The sequence below is a fragment of the Fomitiporia mediterranea genome (genome assembly GCF_000271605.1).
Source record: "Fomitiporia mediterranea MF3/22 unplaced genomic scaffold FOMMEscaffold_1, whole genome shotgun sequence".
In the NCBI taxonomy this organism is placed as follows: Eukaryota; Fungi; Basidiomycota; class Agaricomycetes; order Hymenochaetales; family Hymenochaetaceae; genus Fomitiporia; species Fomitiporia mediterranea.
Window position 1 is genome coordinate 1,420,304 of NW_006760386.1, and position 17,441 is coordinate 1,437,744.

General features: G+C 46.9%; 7 protein-coding genes across 7 annotated transcripts; 2 read left to right on the plus strand and 5 right to left on the minus strand.

The window, feature by feature from the left end:
• Window positions 1–204: 204 nt before the first annotated feature.
• On the minus strand, window positions 205–3,000 carry FOMMEDRAFT_16209 (PLP-dependent transferase). The gene is made up of 14 exons (XM_007261447.1): window positions 2,954–3,000; window positions 2,700–2,892; window positions 2,613–2,623; window positions 2,549–2,557; window positions 2,462–2,492; window positions 2,325–2,410; window positions 2,191–2,260; window positions 2,049–2,128; window positions 1,777–1,975; window positions 1,520–1,719; window positions 1,201–1,441; window positions 1,045–1,141; window positions 968–986; window positions 205–909 (listed from the first exon to the last, which is right to left on the minus strand). Exons 1-14 carry the CDS (start codon window positions 2,980–2,982, stop codon window positions 771–773), a joined length of 1,404 nt encoding a protein of 467 aa, XP_007261509.1. The 5' UTR covers window positions 2,983–3,000; the 3' UTR covers window positions 205–770.
• A 177-nt stretch (window positions 3,001–3,177) lies between these two features.
• On the minus strand, window positions 3,178–5,720 carry FOMMEDRAFT_115872 (cytoplasmic dynein intermediate chain; the record flags this gene model as incomplete). Its single annotated transcript, XM_007261448.1, has 9 exons — window positions 3,178–3,510; window positions 3,566–4,039; window positions 4,095–4,475; window positions 4,535–4,634; window positions 4,689–4,833; window positions 4,883–5,072; window positions 5,141–5,210; window positions 5,265–5,566; window positions 5,592–5,720. 9 exons carry the CDS (start codon window positions 5,718–5,720, stop codon window positions 3,259–3,261), a joined length of 2,043 nt encoding a protein of 680 aa, XP_007261510.1. The 3' UTR covers window positions 3,178–3,258.
• Window positions 5,721–5,880: 160 nt separating this feature from the next.
• On the plus strand, window positions 5,881–7,414 carry FOMMEDRAFT_130716 (uncharacterized protein; the record flags this gene model as incomplete). Its single annotated transcript, XM_007261449.1, has 5 exons — window positions 5,881–6,241; window positions 6,305–6,687; window positions 6,756–6,988; window positions 7,058–7,193; window positions 7,274–7,414. 5 exons carry the CDS (start codon window positions 5,881–5,883, stop codon window positions 7,412–7,414), a joined length of 1,254 nt encoding a protein of 417 aa, XP_007261511.1.
• Window positions 7,415–7,757: 343 nt separating this feature from the next.
• Window positions 7,758–9,580, minus strand: FOMMEDRAFT_130717 (uncharacterized protein; the record flags this gene model as incomplete). The annotated part of the gene is made up of 10 exons (XM_007261450.1): window positions 7,758–7,974; window positions 8,031–8,238; window positions 8,292–8,421; window positions 8,483–8,551; window positions 8,601–8,735; window positions 8,790–8,864; window positions 8,919–9,198; window positions 9,250–9,294; window positions 9,356–9,496; window positions 9,552–9,580. The coding sequence occupies 10 exons, from the start codon at window positions 9,578–9,580 to the stop codon at window positions 7,758–7,760; spliced, it is 1,329 nt and encodes a 442-aa protein (XP_007261512.1).
• Window positions 9,581–9,872: 292 nt separating this feature from the next.
• FOMMEDRAFT_130718 (uncharacterized protein) lies at window positions 9,873–11,214 on the minus strand (the record flags this gene model as incomplete). Its single annotated transcript, XM_007261451.1, has 7 exons — window positions 9,873–9,904; window positions 9,956–10,141; window positions 10,199–10,346; window positions 10,410–10,707; window positions 10,765–10,961; window positions 11,025–11,066; window positions 11,128–11,214. The coding sequence occupies 7 exons, from the start codon at window positions 11,212–11,214 to the stop codon at window positions 9,873–9,875; spliced, it is 990 nt and encodes a 329-aa protein (XP_007261513.1).
• Window positions 11,215–12,950: 1,736 nt separating this feature from the next.
• On the minus strand, window positions 12,951–16,067 carry FOMMEDRAFT_100873 (TPR-like protein). Its single transcript, XM_007261452.1, has 11 exons — window positions 15,882–16,067; window positions 15,619–15,816; window positions 15,449–15,523; window positions 15,328–15,391; window positions 15,202–15,269; window positions 15,031–15,113; window positions 14,658–14,969; window positions 13,716–14,554; window positions 13,577–13,641; window positions 13,356–13,510; window positions 12,951–13,286 (listed from the first exon to the last, which is right to left on the minus strand). The coding sequence occupies exons 1-7, from the start codon at window positions 16,045–16,047 to the stop codon at window positions 14,916–14,918; spliced, it is 708 nt and encodes a 235-aa protein (XP_007261514.1). The 5' UTR covers window positions 16,048–16,067; the 3' UTR covers window positions 12,951–13,286; window positions 13,356–13,510; window positions 13,577–13,641; window positions 13,716–14,554; window positions 14,658–14,915.
• A 198-nt stretch (window positions 16,068–16,265) lies between these two features.
• FOMMEDRAFT_150101 (Tim17-domain-containing protein) lies at window positions 16,266–17,160 on the plus strand (the record flags this gene model as incomplete). Its single annotated transcript, XM_007261453.1, has 4 exons — window positions 16,266–16,572; window positions 16,685–16,828; window positions 16,897–17,007; window positions 17,078–17,160. The coding sequence occupies 4 exons, from the start codon at window positions 16,266–16,268 to the stop codon at window positions 17,158–17,160; spliced, it is 645 nt and encodes a 214-aa protein (XP_007261515.1).
• Window positions 17,161–17,441: the final 281 nt, after the last annotated feature.

Genomic DNA, 17,441 nt, shown 5'->3' on the forward strand with positions numbered 1-17,441 from the left:
AATTTACATTGTGTCGGAGATGACAGTTTCTGGCTCCGCCCAAACTTCCCTTTTTTTTTCTGTGAATAGGCCATGTGATACAGACTTCAAGTCGACTTGTTTCCTCTCAAGTACGCTTGATACGCTTTACACAATTTGTATCGATGAAAATCGGCGAGATGTATTCGAGTTCCATCTTTAAGCAATATTTAACCAAAACGCTTTCCTAGTTCTATTGCACAAAATTCCCATCCGACAAATTAATACTACAATGGGGATTTTTGGCACACAACCCACACCAAGCCCATAATCCACATCCTAACCAAAACAGTGTTCCAATAACTAGAAACCAAAGACAATTGACGGGCTCTACATCCTCTAGCCCTTCCCTGCTTTTCTCCTCCCCCCACCTACTTCTTTTTCACATGCCCATCCTCGAGGTACCAGGCCAGGAATATCATTCCGCCCGGAACCCCGCCTATCCCGTTTCCGTTCTATAATCTAGCTCTATTCGCACTGTATCCGCTAAACGCCGACCCGTTTCAAGATAAGCGTTGTATAGGTTCGCGGGAGCACGAGTCGCAACGTTTGAAAACGCACACGTATTCAAATACAGTTGAATGTATCATCGAGATTAACGTGCCCATCCATTGTTATACATTTTGCATGCGATTTACGGTCCGGACGAAAGAAATATATAAGACAGATCTATACGTTAGAAAAGGGACTCTCTTGTTCCGCCGGACCATACTAAAATAATTGATGCGGCTTTAATGAATTGTTACTTAGGCTTACACATGTCCGGTCCCATTTGCCATCCCGTTTGCTATGCCCTTCGCAACGTATGCCTCCGCAATGGCCTCTTTGACTGCGGACATTAGGCGGTCCATGTCTCCTCGCGACTTATCTACGACGGAGATTCCCATGTGTCTGAACAATTGAGAATGGTGAGCGATACAAAAGAGAAGCAATGATAATTACTACGAACCCAACTCTAAAGTACTTATCTGCAGATGACGTTAGCATACCCCTAGAAAAAAGGCTAGCAATTTCACATGCTCGTACCTTTGACGTCTTTGTGTAGTCCACCTGCGACGACAACACCCTTTGCACCAATTCGGGGAAGGATGTCCGATGCCGACAAACCCTCAGGATAATATACCTATAGTTCATCTCAACACTCCCGTAATTTGAAATGTATAATAAGAGTTGAAAGCTTACAGCAGTCATGCCGTTTGCTTGCTGCCCCGGGTACTTAGCTAATTGTCGTAGCCCAAGCCCCTCAATGGTCTTCCTGAATCGGATAGCTTGTTCCTTGTGAACGGCAAACCGTTCTGTTAGTGACGGTGCCGACTTTGTGATACTCGTTAACGAGGTATTGAGAGCGTAAACCAAGTTCACAGGCGGTGTAGCAAAGTACGCTGCCTGGCCCGCTTCATACGCGCGCATAATTGGCAGCCAGCTAGAAGACACATTTAGTTTCACGAGTAAGAAACAGGAATGGAGAAAACCAAAGTGCGGCACAAGAGGTGTAACATACCGCTTCCAGCTCGCATAGTAGCTTGTAACAGGTGTCTTTCGGCTCTCAAAGACCTGGATTGCTTGCTTGCTAGCGCAAAGCACGCTTAGACCTGGCGGTACACCAAGGCCCTTCTGCGTAGCCGACATGACCACGTCAATGTTCCATTCTTCTTGTCGAATCTCTTCTGAAGCGACAGAACATACGCCGTCCAAGATGACCTGCAAAGTTGTGATCAGAAGCTACATGATGTTTCAGCTGCTGGCTGGGCGGCGTACAAGAGTCTCCGGAGAGATTCGTTTCACGGTCTCGCTAATCATCTTCGCGTCACTGAGCACACCGGTTGACGTGTCGACATGTGTGAGGGTGACAAGCTTGTATTTCTTCTTTGACAGGGCTTCTTCTACAGCGCTCTTGGAGATAGCCTCACCCAGAGGAGCAACTACTTGGTCAATGACAGCACCATATGTTTGGAGGCTTGGTGCATGAACAGATGTCCACAACAACCAATTAACATCAATTGTTTTGTAAGAACAACACAAAAGCTTACCAGTCTGCGAAGCTATCACCGAAATACCCAGTGTTAAGAACTAAGCATGCTTCTCCAGGTTCTACGAGATTAGACGCAACCTATGCGCATATAAACGCCACATTCATCACTGAAAACGAAATAACGCGTGAACGACGCGTACCTGATCCCACCCGAGTGTCCCAGATCCTGCAATCAAGAACGGTTGGCCTGTTGGTGCGAATAGGACCTCCCTGAATTCACAAGGCGAAAATCATGTTTTGATATAATGGTGAATACACAGATGGATTTACTTGCCTCAGCATCCTAATGCAGTCCCCGAGCACCGGAATAAAATCCGGAGAGACATGGCTCATCGAGGGGTGTGCATTGGCATAAAGAACCTTAGTGTCCATTTAGATTGTGAATACCTCAGAAAGCCGTACAGTCCATACCTCATCGGAGACTTCGATCGGACCGGGTATACTTCAGATATTGCCTAGTCATTTAGCGTGTTTCCTTGAAGAAAGCACTTAACTTACACCAAAAGCCTGCAAAATGACACGTTGAGCAAAGGTGATCTCGCAGGAACGTAGCATTACTCACTTGTGAGGTTCCTAAGAATATCCGATCCGAAATGCCGACAAAGTGAGTAAACGTTGCACAAAAGCAAGATAAAACGGCAAAGCTTGCCTGCTTAAACTTTGCTTGAGAGGCCATGGAGCGCGAACAAATGGTGAATGGAGGACGCGAAGATGGCCGTTGAAGGTTGAGTCGAGACTGAATAGGGAGAGGAGACGAGTGGGAGGTGAAGGTCCGACTGGAGAAACGCCGCAGATCTCCATTGTAGTGCGACCTACTACAAATTTGTCCGGGAGCACTATTTCTGTACACGCTCAGTCGGCTGACCGCAATTTACACGCATCGCATATAACCGCACTGCTTACCGCAAAACACCATTCCGCAGGGTCTGCATAGTCGACGCGAGAGAATTCCAGCGAGTGGGCACAAAATAGGACACGGGATCGCGACGAAGCGGAACCAGACCTCCCACTTTGAGACGATTATATACCGACATGTCTCACGCCGACGAAAAAGACGCCCGTTCCTGCACTTCTTACAAAGCCCGTTGATATTCATAGCAGTAATATAACATTCACGCCTCTGATGAGCCAATATTAGGTATACTAATCATTACACTACAATGTAACAAACTGGTATCTGTGTATGAAGCTTGTGTACTGACGGCTGCTTATCGGCCAGCGACAATGCCGTCTACAACCCCAGGTCCTCCAGCTCCGCCGGCATGCCCACTCTGCATTGCAGCAAGGGTACGCTGCAAGTCCGTCCACTCCGTCTCCCGTGGGATAGCCATGTCGCCGATGTCGTAAATATACATTTTCCCGTCGCTCCCTCCCAATGCCGCTCGCCGGCCATCCTTGCAGTCCCACTTCAATTTGTTAATCGCACGATTCGTGCCTACAGGTGTGGTCACGACAGGCACCTAGGAAAATCTCATTAAGCATGTTCATTAGTCAAGACATACCAGCAAAGCACACCTCTGTGTCCATATTAAGGTTCCATAAGTCAAATCGCCCGCTTCCGTCGACTGCTCCAAATAAGGCCGGGTGCTGGGGATGCCACTTCACGTCGTACACATAGTCATCTGCCTCATCAAAGCTGTACAGTGGCCCGAGTGTATGTGGTTGCGCGCTCGGCTTCGCGATACTTCTCGCACGCCAAAGTTTGACTGTCCAATCCGCACTTGCTGTTAGGAATAGATCGCTAAAATCAACCGGTCCATGTAATGGGTGGAAATGCAACCCCATGACAGGACCGGAGTGGCCTCTATATACGTCGTACTGGTTCAAGCCTGCTTTCGACCCTGCCCTGTCATAGCGATTGGCTTGGTACACGTTCCCTTCTTCAGTGCCGGTGAAAAACGTCGTGGTTTCGTTGTCTGGGAAGTCAAGGCAAGTAATTGCGACTTCCGAGGTCTTGTTGTGTCCAGCATGTTGTAACTCGAGAGTTTCCTTGGAGAAATGTTCCTCAGCAAGCTAGTATCAAGTGAACATCACAATCATTTACCTGTGGCTGAGCTAGCATATCTACAAGCCAGCTACAAACCAAACCATCTGTACTGCTTGTAATAAGGTTATGTGCATTCTGTGTGCCTACAATCTGCATCGCATAAACGGGATGGGTGTGACCTGCAGCACTGAGAGGCGTTTTCAATACGGGTAAGTGTTTGCTCCGTGTGTCCCATAGAAGAATCTGGCCCGAATAAGTTCCGCCAAAGACGAGATTCGCGTTGAATGGCGAAAACGCAACAGACAGTACATCTGATTGCGAGTGGAATATGAACTCGGGCCTCTCGAGAAGATGCAAGTTCCATATTGCGACTAGACCGTCTGGCTCATTTAGAGCAGCAGGGTTCTTGTTATATGATGCTACACTTAGTTCTGGGTACTGTTCGTAAGACCATGTCAATCGCGTTTGATACTATCAATAATCATTTAGGATCTGACCTTCGGTGACCAGTCCAGGTCAGTAATCGACCTGTTCTTCCCGTACCTCTCGTCATAGAATGTGCATACACGCTTGACACGTTTACCCTCTGACTCGTCTCTGTCAATGATTTTAAGTCAGATACCTCACTATATACGAACTAAGTATCCTCACCCCCCTGCTTCAGCACCAACAGTGTAATCACGAATGTAATCATAACCATCATTTAATGCGCGCTGCAGAATCTTTGATGATTTGTCCACGAAATCCAAGAATTCGGGAGCAATGAAGATGCTTGCACGCTCCTCCTCGGTAAGTTCTGCTGTATTGTTAGTATTACATCATGACCACAAGTAGAAAAGAGTTACCTCGGATTTCTTGCTCGATTTCTTTCTCGAGCTTTTCATTCTCTTCTTCAAGTTCCCGCTCCTTTGCAAGTTTTTCAGCCTCGACCTCTTTTTCTCGTAAGATGCGTTGTCGTATCTCTTCCTCATTTGGCCCAGTCTCTTCGCTGGTTATTTCAGTGGTTTGAACATCTTTGTCGTACGTTACACGTTCCTGTCAAGGGAGAAATCAGCCAAATTCTTCCCAAGTGGGTAGGTTGGTCGCATTTCCCCCTGACAGACCTTTCGAGGTACATCAAAAAGATCCTGTTCGACATCTACCAAGTCAACTACTAATCTTGGAGTCATGGTCCTAAATTGGGATTATGAGTCGTATATCAAGACATTTGAATTAAAAACTACATGCCTCTCAATAACGTTCTCCGTTCCTGAGACTGACATTGCAGGACCCGTAGTTGAGACGAGTGTTGTGCCCATGCTCAATCGATCACTGAATACATCGCTTTGTCTGCTCGCACGTCCAGACGCGCCAGGCGGTGTCCTTTCACGCAGATTAGAGGGAGAAAGGGGCCTAGCAATAGCGGGAGTACCAGGCGTCGAGATTGGCGTTGAATCTCCGGCGCTATCGGTACCTCGTGAAAGCGAAGTGCCCAATACGGATGTTACGAAGTCATCGACGTCGTTGCGGCGGTATGTCGAAGGACCGGCCTATGTTCATCAAGTTAACCTCAACGTACGTATTGCTCTGAATTGTAGCATGACGTACATCGGCGGTAGCTCTTTGGCGTTCTGCACGTATTTTACGCAGCTCCTCGAGCTTTTTGCGCTTCTCTGCGATCTCTGCGCGTCGTCTGTCAGACATGATGGAGGAACGAGAGTAAGGTTGAACGCGTCGCGTTTTCTACACTAGTGTAGAGGAGCCTGAAGGGCACGTGACCTTATTTCAATATTTCACGACTCAAAATTCCAGTTGAGTCAATGAACTAGCTTACCCGAGCCACCAGGCAAGGAGGTTCGTAGCTATGAGCAATCGCAGAGGCCGCCAGCAAGGGAATGCGAAAGGTGCGGCTCGTCGAAATGCTGACAATAAAAAGGTCTACGCATTCCCCCTCCCCCTCTTCCTTGAAGCTCCATCAGATATCCCGTATCCTAGGAAATGCATCACAGACTGCTTAGGGCTTTTCGGGTATTCTGCACAACGCATCTCAAAACCTCATTTAGAAGGCATTCTCGATGCACCATCTCGTTCAGTATGGATTTCAAATACCAAGGATGCTATGATACTCTGGCGACGAGGTTTCTTTGGAAAGGGTAATCTGTCCCGCAGTGAACCAAGCTGGTTGGCTCGCCAGATTAATCAACAGAAATCCAAGGCTATTGGAAGTAAGCAGAACATTATTCTTGGTAGCCAATAATCGATTTGACTGACACACCTTCCCCTTGCAGAAATGACTGCTGAAGAAGTGAGAGAGAAGAGGCGCATGGAGCGTAAACAATTTAAATTGGACAGAGCCCGAGCGATTGCCGAGGCAGCATTGGAAGCTGAGAAAGCATTTGCTGCTACTGGCGAGGTCCTGGCAGAGTCGAGTGTGGTTATTCCATCTGCTGCCACTTGGAAGCCTTCACCGGCTTCGGACTCCAATCCTGACACTGAACTTCCCTTACAATCTGGCACTCCTCCAACACTAGGGGAACAGCTTACGGATGAGCAGGGCGGTGACATTTTAGACGAGGATCTGAAAGATATGGAACATTTGCAGCTCACCTTACAAGAAGCGTTCTTTCTAATATGGACTATGGACTGCTTGACTATCGCAGACCCGAGCACGGTAAATCATCCTACTAACATACTCTACAATTGAAGTTCCTTTCGTCTGATATTCACTTTTACCTTAAGGGGAGCTCTCTAAACCTGCAGCAAATATGGAGAGCATTTCAAGCTATCTACTACCCCTCATTCTTCGTCTCCCGATCTCTCGACGCTTTTCTCTCTCGATTCGACAACCCCTTTCTCATCCACTACGTCGTTTTTCACCACTACCGCTCGCTTGGCTGGGTGTTGAAAAACGGCATCAAGTTTTGCGTTGATTACATGCTCTATAAGCGCGGTCCTGTCTTTTCTCATGCCGAGTTCGTCTTCGTCGCCTCATTTAGACCAAAATGTATTCATCGAACTAACTCAAACACTGGTCTTTATAGCTTTTCCCTCGTGGTATGTCCGGTCTATGAAGATCCCTCCGATCGGGAAGGCTCGCCGTTCGACCTCCAGAATGTCGGCCCATTCACCTGGTCCTGGCTGAGCACAATCAACCGCGTTAATTCCCAGGTGCAGAAGGTACGTTCTCCGCTCCGTCTTTATTCTTGTCTTCCAATCCAGCTTTCATGTATCTTATTATATGTATCTGTTTCACATAGACGCCTGTCCTGACATATGTGACGATTCCCGCAATGTCTCGCCTCCCATCGGATATCTTGTCATCACCTGCCTGCCTTGAACATTACACAATTCGTGAGATTGTCGTTCGACGCTTCATCCCAGCACGCATGCGTGATTAGAGATAGCAATTTTGACACTTGAAGCACATATCTATTGTGAAGTGTATGTACGTGGATAATTGCTATTGTATACATACAATAATATCGTGTCAAAATAGTGATAATTCTCGCAAGATGGAGCCAAGGACCAGACCGACGGAGAGGACGAGAGGGATGATGCGCATACCACCGATACGAGGATTGAGAGACGAAGATTATGGAAAGGGGATGAAATGGTACCAGATATCCGCGGTAGAAGGGGCCTCCATTACGGCAACGGAAGACCGAGAGATATCGAACGGGGTAGAGCTCCGGACATCCCGGAAACGCGAAAAAAGACGAAGAGGACGCACAATACGAACTGTTAAATAGCACCTTTGATGGTTGCCTTCCTGTACTTTTCATCGAAGGCCTGGGTTAACGGGGCTTGCAGGGCCTTGCAGCTCAGAGCCTTCTGTTCGTCTGCCACATTCGGATTCTGGTAAGTCGCCGCCCCATGCTGTGTCAAGAAAGATGTGACCTGTGCGGTATTGTCAAACGCCAATTCGTCCCGGATAAATACAAGGGGCATTTGTTGATACCTGTACGAGTATAAGATTTAGGTCGTGTTTCAATCGTATTGAAGTAGAACACGTACGATTTTGACATTATCATAAGCGCTTTGGTCCGCTCTCTGTCAACGAAATGATCCATGATATATGCCCCCATGTTAGGTGCGTCATTATAATATGCGAAAAAAGCATGGTAATTATTCGTAGACATCGCACGCTGCACAGCCAATGCGTGACGAATAGCATTCTGTTGTTTCTGTTGCTCCGTTAGTTGACCTACAAGTAAATTTAGATCTTCATTGCTTTAGTGAAAATCACATCTTCTTATATTTATAGAACCATCATACCACTTCTATTCATCCCATGAAGCAACATGAGTATTCGATATGCTGTAAATTCGTCATTGCAACCGCGTATACCCGTCTCGTATAAGTTTTTCAGCATTGCTTGGCATTGATTGTATTCCACCATGTCAGCCTGTTTAAACGAGAACAGCCCGATTAGAGTTGCTATCCGATACGAAATCGGATGAACGTACCGCCTCCAAAGCCATGCGTGCATGAATCTCGTACACAGACACGGTAAATTCATTCTTTATCCTTTGCACCTGCACGAAATCAATCCGAAAAAAGAAGCGTGATAATTCACGTACGCACTGTTAAATCTTGTCGCATGCTCTTGAATTGATTACATATCCAAGGATAGTCGTTATTTTCTCGCCATTTCTTTTTCAGTTCTGCTAAAGTCCGTTCGAGGACTCGGTAAGGCCGGATGTCCTTTGGATCAGGTTCCTATACGTCTATGAGCGGAATTCATCAAAAAGATAGCGAAAGATAATGACGAACGGTCGTCAGTCGCAGATAGTCTTTGAAGAGCTGCTGCGAGGTCCCAATGATAATATATTTGTCCCAATCGATTGTCTTTCGTGGCTTCCGTTATAAATGTGGCCGTGGCAGAAACAGTGTATCACGTACTCGTTCAGTACCATCTAATCCATCGTTACCCCATGTCGAGGGAGATCCGGAACGTGAGTGACTCTGAATTCGTGTGATGAGGCTGGAATGAGGAAGCGTAACCTGTGAAGAACCCTGTCCATTGCGCAGTGACTTCTGTCGCTCAATTTCATGCTCTCGCGAAAACCGCTCCGCCCTCCTGTTCAATGCTGCCCTGTCAGTTGGATCCATCGAAGTGCTAGGTTGCAAATTCTGCTTAGACGTAGATTTCTTTTTCTTATTCGAGATTGTTTTCTCGTCACTGAATCCAGAAAATATTAGACTGGTAAACTCAATCACGTGAAAATCTTACGATTTGCGTTTGAGGTTGAGTTGCGAAGGTGGCTTAGGCATGAGACTACAGAGAATGGCATGTTGAGTAGGATGTTAAGAATCATATTGTCAGAATATAAGGCAACCTCTTTAGCTGTATCCCATTCCAATCTGTCGTCCATAATGTCTTGTTATTATATGCTTCACCTATAACCTGCTTTAATTCAGCCTGAACTTCCTGTTTGTTCGATTCCGACAGCTGTCCAAGACATTTTGCGACCCATTCTCTATCAGCGAGGGATTGGTTAGGACGATGGCAAGTACTGAAAGGAGAACGCCTACTTAAGTTGAGGTGGCCAAGCGTCCGACATTTGAGATAGTCTTGAGGTAAGTAATTGTGAAATGTAGGGGACAAGCACAGTACTCGCGTCTGCCGGATGAGGTGTAACAAGAGGACTTAGAGGAGTGAGGACAGCACTTCAGTGAATCACGTTTACGGGGGATGAGTAATCTAATTTCTTATATAATGTATTATCTAATTCGCACGACCCAAAATTTGTTGACCAGCCATTCACTTATATACGAGAAACAGTTTGAAGTTGATTGGAATTAACAGCGTATCGAGTAAGTAATTTACAGCGTGTCGCTGTCCAAAAAGTCTAATTAGTGTCCTTTCGGCACAGGCGGGTTGTAAACTATGAACTTGATTCAGCACAGCATAGTGATAAAGAAATATTGTATCTTACTGATTTTTCTGGACTTGATCGGGGCCCACTTGTATCGTTTCACGTAAATGCTTATTGCGGTAAGCGCTGAAAAGAGAATAACGGCCTTTAATCCGTACTTCTTTCGCTCGTCGTGTTCGGGTTCAGAAGCCCAGGATAGGAACGTCACGACGTCCTTCGCCATTTGACTCGTTGTTGCAGGAGTACCTAGTAAAGGACGATTTAAGACCTGAATGAAATAGACACAGAAGTCACAAGTCTCACCATCCTCGTATTCCACCAGGCCGTCGAACAATACACGGGCCATGGCAATAGCACCGCCAGGGAAGTATGGGTTGTAGTTCAACCCGTCCAAAAGCTTGACACCAGCTGGAGGATCAACATAACCGGTAAGCAAGGAAAACACGTAGTCCTTAAAGGGAGAGAGAAAGAATGAGATTTGCATAAAGAACTATAAAAAGAGCATTAAACATACTGCACCGCCGTGACGAGCCTTGATCATTAGACTTAAATCAGGAGGAAGGGCTCCGGCATTGCTTGCACGTGCAGCCTCTTCATTCGGATAGGGGGACGGCATGTAGTCTGAAAGCTTCCCAGGACGTTGGAACATATCGCCAGCATCATTGGGTCCATCTGTGTATTCAACCTCTTCTGCCATCGCTTTCACTTCATCTACCGTGTGCGAGACACCAACAAGGTTTCGCCAAGCAATACGCTCCAGGGAATGGCAAGACGCGCACACTTCGCGGTACACCTGGTACCCTCGACGAATGCTAAAAAATCGAGGTGTTAAAATAGACAACACATCATTGCACTGGATTTGACTTTACCTGGCGTGGTCAAAAGTGTTTAGAAGACCCTTGTGGTAGAATGGCCAGTTAGTTGGGTGTAACCCTTCTTCTGCTGGAGAGGATGCATGGACTTCGCCGATGAATGGGAGAGTTCCGTAGACATGCGAGTACCATGCAATCGAGCCAACAGTGAAAAGTGTCGCAGACACGAGAGCAGTGCGAGAGGCGAAAAAATTCTGGATTGACGCGCCAATTTAGTTTTGACTGTGCCAGAGGCAAGAGTAGACCAGAACAATCACCTCATAAGTCGCAGATGAGCTTGACGAGCTCGAGGAGTAGCGCTGTGTATGACACGCAAATTCATGAGATCACGTCAAAAAGCAAGTCCATCGGAAAACCTACAACTGCCGAACCAAATGACTGGCTGGCACGCCTTGATGCCGACAGCGCTGTCACTTTGCAGAGAGCTGAGGCAGGCAGCCTAGCCATCATTTTGAAGACTCAGAGAACGTCTATGATAGTGAGCGAGTTTGACTTTGAGCGAACGAAGTCGGTGCCGGGACTTCCCGTTGTTTTTGCGAATAATCCATTTCTTCCCATTGGCTGCATTGTCACGTCACCTACTACGTGACCTCATAGACCAACACTTCAACACAAGTCTTGGCACTGGCAGTCGTTTCTCGTTCTTCTTCCCTATCTTTCACCCCACGACGAGATGAGCTCGAGCCTCGCCAACGAGATATCATGCGGTCTATCGTGCGAAAATTAACGCCAGGAAAAACAAAGAAATGTGATTTCCTTTCCATCAGTTCTCTACGAACGAGGAAATTCAATGGTAAATCGCGGTGGAGGATTGCTTCAATAAACAACGGCAGCTATGCAACTAATTCATACTCTGCATCCGAAGTGTTCCCAAAGAGCCAATGAGATAGAGGCTGTCTAGTCATGAACTTGCGGCAAAACGACATTCCGAGTCATTCTTTACTCTGCATGCAAATTCTGTCCGACTCGATGGCTAGAGTTCTCTGACTATTTACTGTCGTGCCGCATCTTTATGCTTGTTTCGCCGGCTCTGGCTTTGGGTGTGCCTCAGGCGTTAATCAGTTCATCTCCTCGGGTTAATGCAATGTTCATAACGCTCCAGGTCTTTTCCACGCATGTCATATTAAGGAGACCAAGGAGTATTAATGGCACTGCGGTGGCGGCCAAGTCACTGTCTTTCATCCTGATCCAGTAATTTCTTTTCCTGATGCTTCGACGGTTGCCTGTGTCAATGGATTTTGTCTTGAAAAGTCAAGGTGAGTTGTGTCCGAATGGGATCGCCTATCACTGGCCATTATGACGCTTATGACGTTGGAGCTCTCTCGGCATAATCTCCTCGCGAGTCTGTGAACAAACCCCATAATTTGTTGCCTGCAAACACGCGGATACATATGTTTGAGGTCGCCATGAAGCTTTCAAAGTCCTTACTGGAGTTAATCCCGTTATCGTCTAGTTCTTTCCGTTCCTCCTGCGTGAAATCATAATGACCGTCATGTCAATACGAATCGAATATCAATGAATGTAAACGCATAGCTGCCGTTGCATACAGCATTCGGCAGTACGTCACTGGTCTTACTTCCATCTCATAACTGCATATCAAATTCACCCTTCAGTTACCGTCCTGCTGAATGGATGTGAATTCCAAACACAGATATACCTTATCTCAGTGCGTACTTCTTAATTTATCACGAGGCTTTGTTAGTTACTGTCTCTCTAGGAAAGTTCAGCGCCTGGAACTGAATCGCGGATGTGCTTGTCACCGCATGCTCAAGTTTTAAGCGGTATATTTGATATAATATGTATTATTCACACTATCTCTTCAAATAACGGGCATTGCGTTCTGTTGTTTCCATGGTCAGTTACAGTGCAGTTAACCATCGTGTCAGTCATTTATGTCGTTGCGTTCAGAACGGAATAGAAATAGCTATAGGATGCTCCGAACTTTCGCATTTTAGGTCGGAATAAAAATCCGAACTGGAATAGCGTATATCCATGCGGTAGCACCACTCCGGGAAGCCTTTCAGTTGTAAATTATATGTAAATTATGACCAAAGAAACCAAGACTTTGAGTTTTTGTTGCGTATCACATCACGTGCCTTAGTTCTTCCTTTCCAAATCAGGCAAAGGAGAGTTGTGTTCAAGAGGTCAAGCCTCGTACCTTTGGCCCTGCGACCAAGGACTACATCGTCACTTGGTTTTCAGCTCATTACCCAGCAGTAATCGCTACTTCGGCGCTATTCATCGCCATTCAAAGTATATCGGTAGCAAAAAGAACTTGGCAACTGGTCGATCATACCATCTATTTTGGACCAAGTTTCATCGTTGTTGTAAACTCAACATTTGCCTCCACGTTGTTTCACGTTTGCGACATCGGTTTGGTCACAGGAGAAATACGGAAGCAACACGGGCCAAAAAGTATGGCATCGTTTGAATCGAGCCACTCTAATGAGACTCGACCCTGGAATGAAGATGGTACACAAATCGTTTTAGTCTTAGTCGGTCTCATAGCATCGGGAAAGGTGTGCGGTCTTTGTGAAGATTACGCGGAGTCAACTAATAACCACTTTATTCAAATTATTGCACTTTAGTCGACTTTTGCACAGGCGCTACAGGATAATATCCCTGAGTTCCGCAGATGTAATCAAGATGACCTTGGAGACAGGAAGGCCGTAGAGCGGCTCATGCGAGCATACCTTGCACAAAGCCTGTCTGTATGTATTGACAGGACAAACTTTGATGAAACGTATGTCGATTAATACGACCGTTGAGGCACACTGAATGTCCGAGGCTTTCTCGTCTACGCTGTTAGACAAAGGTCGCACTGGATTAATATTGCTAGGCAATTTCCTCATACGAGAATATGGTGCATCGTATGTACGTATGAATTTACTCCCCAAACCAACATTACTTGCGGGATCGATCGTTGCTAATGACAAGTTCAATATCAGTTGATACCCCTACCCATGTAGCCAAAGCTGTTCTTTGTTTTCACTGCAGATTTGATCTGACTCGTTCATTCTCTCTCTTCTGGTAGATCTGCAGAGAGAGACTGCGGCACCGTGTGTTCACCACGCTGAAGACGCGTGTTTTTGACTTCGATGGGCATTCCATTTGGATTGACTGTTTGCATTTCACACAGGTATTAATCACCCGACGATTCATTCTCCAGAACAAGGTATCGAGGTGCTCTATTGTTTCAAAAATATGTTTGTCCCTCCTTCGGCAGACGAGGATTTCGATCGAATATTCACTATCAAACCCGATGACCATCCTTCACCAATTTATTCTAAGGACGAGCTTGAGACCCTCCTCGTGCAAGTCGCAATGTCATCACCGCCACCCAGACGTTCTGCACCACAACGAGGGATCCGCGAATATTTTGACGCTGCTCAGCCTCATGGCGTAGGAATGAGGGGCAACTGGCGTGAGCCTGGTCCTAGACGAGGACGTGCATTTCCATTCCGAAACAGATCCAGCGGATTCGGGCGATACATCGGAAGAGGTGGTCTCTCGGATACAAAATCCCGTGCGAATAATTCGGGACCTTCAAGTGCATACAATATTCGGCAACGTGAACCCGTCTCTGCCCAAACTGAAAAGCGAAATCCTCGCAGTTGGGTAGAAAACATGTTTCAAGACAACGGTTTGTCTAATAGGGCCGCCGAGCACGCGTCACATTCAACCTCGCAACACGCGCCTGATCGCACGGTGCCATCGAAACACACTGGTGAAGGTACGACGGAGAACCCTATATTGATAGAATAAAGATAATCATAGATTCTGGCAAAGGTAAGAGATTCGCTCGGGACGCAGATCAATCTTCGAAGCTACGGTTTATTTTCCACTGTGACGGTTGAACTCTAATCAATAACCTTACTGATAGTATTAACAGGAAGATATGTTTAATTCAAGTTATGGACATAGCAGTCGTTATATGAATGAGGAAAGGTCAAAGCAGTATGTGCATGCTCTTTTATCTCTGCACAACATTAATCCAGTGGGGTCAAAGTATAAGTATTAATGGACGGGGCACCACAGGGCCGGTCAATAAGTAAAACTCATCATCAAAAATGAAAGATCAGTAAAAGTGTGCCACTTTGCCCAGGCAGTGTGACACAACACAACAGACTGCTTGCGGTCATTTCGGACTATTTGCTATCTTCGGCGTCCTTCATTCTTTGGCCGAGTATTTTCGCGCTCACCTGGGAAGCCCACTGTCAACCGACATACATACGGGAATATCAAATGGACGAGAAGACGCACATTTCGGATATGTATTTCAGCCCGGTCAACGCCATTGGCCTTACTACGTTTGTACTGTGTGAGAGCTTCGTCCAATCTTCCACCTATTCGGACGCGTTAGTAACAATAACATCCATTCACCAACAAAGTGTCTTGATATCTTTAGACAATAACACAAATGGAGATGCTCACAGGCTTCCAACACTGCAGCAAGATTGAAAGCAATCTCAGGATCCTCCGGCGCAAGTGAAGATGCAATTCTAGTCGTGTATTCATCAATGCCTTTGCTGCTTTCTAGAAGATGGTGTTGAGAACTACCTCAAATGATGCAAGGCGAGATCCGGCCGCGAGACTGGAGAAATAATGTAGGCACTTGCTAGGTCTACACGAGTGCCCTGATAAGTAAATATGACGGAAAGAACAACAAGAAGCTACTGACTCGTGTGAGCATCCGGACTTGCTGGCTGAAGCTCGATTGACTCTTTCCATGCACTAATCGCGTCGTCAAACTCCTCTTTATCAGAACAGGGAGGTAGAATAGGCACACGATGAAATTCGGAGAAATGAGCCCGAAATCAAGACAGGAGGAGTAAAGATACTACTACTTACTGAGGTGATAATGAGTGACTCCTAGGTTGAATAGAGACCCGGCATCCCGCTTGATGTTGACAGAGCGCTGATAAAGAGCTTTGGCTCCCTCGATGTCGCCTTCCTCGAGTTTCTGAGTCCCTTTCTCAAGACAGATGTGTGCTTCTGTCTCTGCCGGATCAATTGCCGTAGAATGCGGGGTTGTCGAAGTGGCAAAACCTGTGGCAGGACAATTAGGCTGACAAGCACCGATGGAAGCACGCCTCTCAACTCGGGAGACGCACGCTTAAATGAATGAGACGGGGCTGATAAGACCGTTGGGGCAAGACGGCCGCGGTGAGTTGCGAGAGCGGATAGAGATGCAAGAGCTGGGCGAGTCAAATGCACAGCATGGCGATATGTTGAGAGCGAAGGGCGCAAATAGGGATGCGTAGATCGGACACGGTGCATTCGATTGAGAGCGGCAGTCGAGCTCATTGTCCTCGCTAGAAAGAGCCAGACAAAGCTGAGAGAGTGAGTCTGCTTAGCCAGCCAGTAAGAACGGCCTGTTGGAGAGTCGCACGTCACGCGCGCGTGTCCCCGTCTTGCCATTCAAAAATTCTGTATGACTATCTACGTCGAGCGAGCGTGACAAAGCGTGACGCTGTCTTTCTTTCTGGTTTTCTTCCATGTCTTCCTCTCAAAATCGCGGTCAGTCAGCCCAGGATTCAGCTGACGTCCTGCGCACCGCAACATTCTCAACGGGCTCGTCGAATGCATCGACCGGTGACAATAATGCCCTCACTGCCTCCGACCTCCTCGCAGGCGGCTTTGACCCCGCCCGCCTCCACCCAATGGCCGGTCTCAAGGACCAGCTCGAATATTTGCAACTCGATGATGACAAGGTTAATGACCTCCCCGGCGCCAGCACAGCGCTACCCTCCAGGGGTTGGAGCGATGATCTCTGCTACGGAACCGGAACAACGTATTTGAGTGGTGTGTATTGCAGCTCTTCAATTCCCAGATCTATCCTGCACCCTTTATCTCGGCTATCCGAACAATTGTCTTATTGTTCTCCATCCCGCGTGTACTGAGCTTTCCCTTCTAGGTCTTGCTATAGGCGGTTTGTGGGGGCTTCGGGAGGGTGCGAAGCGTCCCCTTGCTGTCTCAAATGCGCGCTTGCGGATCAATGCCATCCTCAACTCCGTCACGAGAAGAGGTACTTTCATTGGCAACTCGGCAGGGGTTGTAGGTTCGTGGGACGTCACTCTTTTTGTGTCTGTGTCGATTCACCCGTGTTTCCATTTTCCAAAATGTCAGCGCTTGTTTATAACGCGATTAATTCGACCATAGATGGCGTACGAGGCAAACACGATGTATGGGGAAGCATGGCTGCCGGTGGATTATCAGGAGCGATCTACAAGTCAACGGGTATGCTCATTGTCTCCTTTTGACTCATCCTTTGCATGTCCACTGACTTGATTACTCGGTGAATTGATAGCCGGTGTCCGTCCAGCCTTGGTAGCAGCGACATTAATGACTGGGCTTGCAGGTACCTGGAGCTATGTTAAGAAGGCCGTTTAATTTCTGTCTACTTCGGAGTATATCTTACATTCTGTAGAGCACATATTAATTAGTTTACATAGATGTCAGATTTGAACATGCATGACAGCCCTCCCATCTCAGCCACAACTTTCCACGACCGTCGGGAGTGTGAAAAAAAAATTAAAATGATTATGAAACGCAGGAGCGTGAAAAACATTAGGATTTGATGCTGACGAAAGGCTCACCTACCGCAATCTCGTGGACCATGGACCGATAGATCTCTCTGGTACCGATCGGGCGGACTTGTCATTTCAAGTCTT

What these genes read in the sequence shown, in the direction of transcription:
- FOMMEDRAFT_100873 (XM_007261452.1), bottom strand. Translation starts at nt 16,047, where the DNA reads ATGCACCGTGTCCGATCTACGCATCCCTATTTGCGCCCTTCGCTCTCA. An exon ending in AGTCACTCATTATCACCTCA is followed by an intron (nt 15,524 to 15,618) that starts GTAAGTAGTAGT and finishes GTTCTGATAAAG; the next exon opens with AGGAGTTTGACGACGCGATT. An exon ending in CTGAAATACATATCCGAAAT is followed by an intron (nt 14,970 to 15,030) that starts GTGCGTCTTCTC and finishes TGGGCTTCCCAG; the next exon opens with GTGAGCGCGAAAATACTCGG.
- FOMMEDRAFT_16209 (XM_007261447.1), bottom strand. Translation starts at nt 2,982, where the DNA reads ATGCAGACCCTGCGGAATGGTGTTTTGCG. An exon ending in GACTGCATTAGGATGCTGAG is followed by an intron (nt 2,261 to 2,324) that starts GCAAGTAAATCC and finishes TTGTGAATTCAG; the next exon opens with GGAGGTCCTATTCGCACCAA. An exon ending in GGACACTCGGGTGGGATCAG is followed by an intron (nt 2,129 to 2,190) that starts GTACGCGTCGTT and finishes ATATGCGCATAG; the next exon opens with GTTGCGTCTAATCTCGTAGA.